We start from the raw sequence: 6000 nt of genomic DNA, 5'->3' as shown, positions 1-6000 counted from the left end.
CTGCCAGGTGCAATTCATGCGCACTCTCTCACTCTAATGCATTCATAAATGTAATCTTTACTGTGCTTCTTTATCTATAAAGTTATAATTCTTACAGAAATCTCCAAAAGAACTGATAAAAATAAGCTGTTATGTATAGGAGCGCTGTGTCATATGCTATACAAGGCAACCTGCTTTCGCGTCTCAGCTAGGTTCAGGCTTATTTGTTCATCAGTGACGTCAAAACGGCTTGCCAGTACAGCAAGGGGTATTTAATGCTAAAATGGTTTGCATATAGGAGCAGGTAAAATTCAGATAACTGAAAATATCATTTTGAATAGTCAAAATTAAATTAGATATCTCTAATTACATTTGCGTATGAATGACACGTCAATTGAAGATAATATGACGTCAGTAGACAGTCAAAACAGAGATATCTCTAATCAGATTTTTCTAGCCCAATTAGAATTACAGATATTTCTAATTATTATTTTGACTAGTAAAATTATAATTATGACTCGTCAAAATAGGCTACAATTAACTATCCAAAATATATTTATGGTTGTCAAACCAATTTGTCGATCCGCCTGCCCTAAATCTTTGAAAACGTTGCAAAAATAGCCAAACACCACATGATGGCGCTACGTATTCACTGTTATGCACGACGCCACATCAGATGATCTCTATATATTTGATCACTATCTGCACAAAATTAGTTTATGAAAATAGTAGAAACTAAAATTAATTTTAGTTTAATAAGATTTCCGGTTACCATTTTATTTCCCTTCGATCAGAGTTCACTGAGCGTATAGGTTGAGGCCAACAATATTGGGACACTCACACTAGCTAAATCATCGAGCACATGACGTCACGTGAACTGGGAACTCTTGTGCCCTCCCTGCCCAACCTTGACTTACTGCATTACTACAGTCTCACGACTGCAAAAGCGCAAAGCACCTTGTGACGACAAATAAACAACGCAGACTTTCTGGAGTTTAGAGCACATTCATTTTTGTATTTCTCGAGGGAAAAACGGCCACAATGGAATTATAGTTCATAGGCTACGGGCTGAAAAACAGTAGTAGAGAGCAGGGTTATAGTTAATCTTCACACAGAGGTATGCATGCATTTCTTTTCTATAAATCTTGCAAAGTTTTCGCGCGAGCAATGTGTGTTGTTTTTGTGCGCTAGAGCTAACAAGCGCGATGAATCGTACAGAGGATGACAGGAATTGATACTCTAATTCTTACAAAATGTATAAATCCATTGCAAGACTCAGAAGTAGTTAAAAATAGTTGAAATACCTGTAAATGTATAATCGTGGATTTGAGCCGCACATCCTCGCGCACAATTCAAATATTTCACCCACACTTGAAAATACTACAGTTTTCTCCAAACTCTATGACTGTATTTCTTCTGTGAAACACGAAAAGAAACGTTAGATCGAACTTAAAGATCAGTTACGATTCATCTTTTCCCAATACAAAAGTGAATGGTGACTATAGTCACCATTAGATAAGACTTATAAGAAAAGAAAGAATGTCCTAATGTCCTTTCTTATAAGAAAGGACATTAGATAAGTCTTATAAGACGCAGTCTTATAAGACTGTAAAATATAATTTTGTTCCTTTTAAGTATTCATACAGGTTTGGAACGATATGAGAGTTAGTAATGCATGTTTATTTTTCATTTATTTATTTGAGTGAACCATCTCTTTTGGTTGCCATTATTAAACAATCAACTTTCAGGGCACAGTTCAACTTACACTCATGCATCTTTGCCCTCTCTCTTTAGGTTCAGACGAAGGTCAGAATGATTGCTGAGTGATATGAGTGGACTCATTATGGATCTTGGCAACGAAGTGGATCTCTCCAACAACAATATCATTCCTCTCTGGAAAAGACGCAGCGAAAATGACAAGAAGCACAAGCCCAGACCTCATAGTTACCAAATAGATGGAGTTCTTATGACAGACTTTCCTGTAGACGATAAGTGCATGTTCACTCTCACCCAGCCGGCTGAGAAAATCAGCACCACTGCGTCAAACACTACAGTGCTGAAACACACTCTCAACAAACCCACTAGGAAGACTAGGGTGGTCCGGAGTATCAGTATTGGATATTTATCTAACGGCAGGTTCTCTCTGTCAAACTTGACTAAATCGGATGATAAGAGTGTAGACGCTATTTCTTCCCCTAAAACACCTTTGTTGCCCACCAAGAATGGGAATGGAGGACTCAGTGTTTGGCATGACATAACAGAGCCCCTCAAACGTCTCTCCAGTCAGTTCACCCTCACCTCTCAAAGGGATCAAATTGTTTTTGGGGATGTTTCTTCACCTCCAGAAACAGTTTTACCAAAACCTATCACCTCAAACATATCACCTCAAAATTCCACGCCTTCACGCCAATCACAGGATGTCCCTGGATCTCCTATCGGCTACCGCAGCTCCCCACTTCACAGTTCCACCTCCAGCATCCCCCCTATGTCCTCCAACCTTAGCCTTCCCTCAGACCCCCCAACACCCTGCAGCCCCTCCCCCACTGAAAGGCCGGGGGGCATCCTGTTGCAGCGGCAGAGTTCAGGGGCATCTCAGGGCTTGGAGGGCAAGCAGCCCCCTTCCCCAATAATACTGAGCACCCACAGTCCTGCAGCGCATAAGATGGGCACCCAGCAGATCATCCCCAGGAGTCTGGTCTCCGACACACGCTTCAGCAAGCCCTCTCAAAAGTTTATGGACACAGGAAAAAGTGTCTTCCGACCACGAAGCATGTTTGAGACTTCTTCTTTCTCCACCAGTAAGGATGATGAGCTGGATGGAGATGAGAATGGAGGACTACTGACAAGAGGCCAGCGCTCCAAATCATATCGCCGGGCAATGGGCAGTGGTGTAGATATAGAAGTTCCATCATTAGACCCAAAGGCCAAACGCCTGTCCCAGCCTGTGCTGGAAGGAGTCGCTGAAGAGAGACAGTCTAACCTGAGTCCATCCAAGAGCAAAGTGAGTTGAACACTAAATATTGTAAAAATTACATTACTTCTTATGTTGTGGTCACAATGTGAATGCATCCCTGAACTTTTGGAAATCCTAATCTGTGTATTGTTTTATAATTATTAAGGAATTGTTTTTCACTGCTCAATGAAGGAGAGAGTGTGTATGTATATACAGTAGAGATGCGTGGATCAGCTCTAACTTCACACAAATCCGCTGTTAAAAATTAATCATCCACCACCCACCCGAACCTATGATTTTCTCTGATTTAGATATCCGCACCGGATCGTCACAGTTTCACACTTACAAATAATCAGATAGAGTAAAGAGTATGCGTATTTGCCGTGCTGTCCACGGGGAGGGCTCCGAGCTCGAAATTTGTCCTGAACCCAGCGTACTCTCCCCCGTACCCCTGGCTAGGATAGTAACCAGTTGAGTGAGGAGTCGGGGTGGTGGAGGGATGCAAAAAACTGTTGAGGAACATAGGTGAGTCAGCTATGGATATACTGTATAGACCTCCTCTCGTGCTGATTGGATAGGCAATTTGAACGTGTTCCTCCCGAACTTTGTTAATAAAACATCAAGTGTGATATGGTAACATATTACATTTAAAACAATTGATTTTAGTGTTTCATTTTTTTATTAATTTAGACTAAATAGTGTATAATTTTAATATTGCCCATTTGCCATTTTTAATATTGATGTACTGTGTGTGTATTTGTATTTGTGCATGTATATTTATTTAGGACCGTGACCACTGCCCTCAAATTAACCTTGTCAGGCAGCACTATATAACGGCAAAGGTCATAATATTTATCAAAGAGGTCAAAGATTGATTGTGACAATAAACTTCCATTACTTAATTTCATCCTTCAGAATGTTTGGGCATCGTGAACAACAATGACAGCATACTGTGATAGTGGACCTAACAGCCCAATACAACCATCAGTTCATTCCTTTTATGAAGACAGAATGATGGGAAAGAGTCAGAGCAGGTGGCCACATGCTGCCATGTGAATTCAGATTCATTCTGCATCTCATGCCCATTGCATGTTTATTGGCTTGTCCACGTAATTGCATTTGCAAACATTTTCTTTTTAAGTAAAGAGCAATGTTTGAATATTGGCTAGTTTTGTGAGTGTAGTATTCTGGGGTGCCAATTATTGTGGTCAACATGTATTCGAGAAAAACGTTTGTTTAATAATGTGATTTTCCCCCCTACTTTCGCTTGTTTTATTTAAATGAAAGGTTACATTTTTGTGATTTTTTTAATGAAAGATCAAAAGGATAAATAATGTCAAAATCTCAATTGTCAAGTACAACTAATCAATCACTTGTGCTTTTTGCAGAATGTGGAGCGGAAGAAAGGCCCCCCAACCCAGCGGACGTTTGACAGTGAGGGTAAGCATTGGAGCATCCTCCAGACCTTTCTGTGTGCTACATAGAGCACACTCAACAGAGACTAGGTGAACTCTACTTCATTTGATATGCATGATGAAATGGTACTTTAGGTACTTTAATCAGGGCTCTACATTACAACCATTTCACAAGTGTGAGTGACCTGATCAAAATAGAGTTGTCTAATACAATCGGAATAAAACTCCTAAAATGCATCTCTTCTTCACATCCATTACATTTTGCAAATGCTGCCACTTTCCATGTGTGGTGGATACACTTCAGAGATTGAACATTGTGTTTTTTTTTTGTGTATTTAGGTTTACAAGATGAAACAGGTTAACATGAGCTGCTGTTGTTTCTTAGCAGCCTGTCAAATTAAATTTAAATAAAGCATGGCCAGAAAATACTGGGACTTAGGGCAAAAATGCCCCCAAAATTCAAGATATGGTGTATGCAATATCACACAAGCAGGAGTGCTGTTTTCCCCAAATGCAAATGTGTGATATTAACCTCGCACATGCTCATACTTGTAATCTTATGCATTGTTCAGTCATAGCAGATAACAGTAATTTACTGGTTATGTTACAACTTTGCATATTGGAAAATTGTACACACTGTATTTGTAAAAGGGGCTATTGACAAAGGCAGTGACTTGCTGCCACCTATTAGCTGTATTAGTTTCATATTAAAGTATTATTTCAATTTTTTTTTTTTTTTATCATTGCATATTTCTATATTCAAAATGTTATATTTAAAGCTGCAGCATGTAACTTTTTTTAGGTAAAAAAACAAAACAAAAATCCGTTATTGAGCAAGTATATAAGACATCAGTGTTAAAAGCAGTGTTAACACTTTACAATAAGATTCATTAGGTAACATTAGTTCATGTATTAAGTAACATGAACTAACAATGAGCAATACATTTGTTACAGTATTTATTAATCTTTTTTAATGTTAGTTAATACAAATACAACTGTTCATAGTTAGTTCATGTTAGTTCACAGTGCATTAACTAATGTTAACAAATACAACCTTTGATTTTAATAACGTATTAGTAAATGATGAAATTAATATTAAAGGCACAATATGTAACTTTTTTGCTTTAAAATTAGCAAAAATCACTATATCTACGTTATATATTTTTTTTAGTTGTGTACTTGCATTATCCCGACTGTTTCCAACAACTTTCAAACCAAGAGAAATTTTAATTTAATTTTTAGACACGGCACGTTTCTTTATTTCCGTTTTGTCGCAGTCAATGGCGTCATATCCGCGTTGTCCCTGGTTTCCGCCTATGGTTTCCGCTCGTACTGCCATGGTAACCAGAGCTATGAGCAGAGCCCTCTGATTAACCAAAGCGACAGACGCAGACAACTGTGGAGTTCGCAATGCCTATTTGCACGCTGTTGTTGTTTCGTTCAAACATTACGGACCATGGCAAGCAGACTTTGGATAAAAAAGGAGAACTAAAACGAGAATCAATTTCAGCGCTGTGTTTTCGAGATGCCGAGAGCTCCCATAGACAGTATATAAACAAGAGCTCCACGTCCGAGACTTCGACCGCTCCTACATGTACTTATTAAACAGGTGAGCACATTTACATAAAACTAATCAATGTTATATAACGTTAG

The 6000-nt window shown here is 38.8% G+C and overlaps 1 protein-coding gene across 2 annotated transcripts in view; it reads left to right on the top strand.

Annotated features, from left to right (window-relative positions):
• Positions 1-844: 844 nt before the first annotated feature.
• Positions 845-6000, top strand: part of LOC307160261 (rho guanine nucleotide exchange factor 26-like) — a gene marked incomplete at its 3' end in the record, with an annotated part of 106440 nt that continues 101284 nt past the window's right edge. Inside the window, exons 1-3 of one of the 2 annotated variants that reach the window (XM_079874214.1) lie at positions 845-1096; positions 1774-2980; positions 4321-4372. In XM_079874214.1, the coding sequence (XP_079730340.1) occupies positions 1808-2980; positions 4321-4372 (1225 nt within the window). In that variant the 5' untranslated portion in view covers positions 845-1096; positions 1774-1807. The remainder of the gene's footprint in view (positions 1097-1773; positions 2981-4320; positions 4373-6000) is intronic. The other variant, XM_079874213.1, reaches the window with a different exon arrangement.

This window comes from Squalius cephalus, assembly GCF_949319135.1.
Source record: "Squalius cephalus genome assembly, chromosome: 6".
In the NCBI taxonomy this organism is placed as follows: domain Eukaryota; kingdom Metazoa; phylum Chordata; class Actinopteri; order Cypriniformes; family Leuciscidae; genus Squalius; species Squalius cephalus.
Note: the sequence above shows the minus strand (reverse complement) of the source record. Positions and strands in the feature narration are given on the sequence as shown.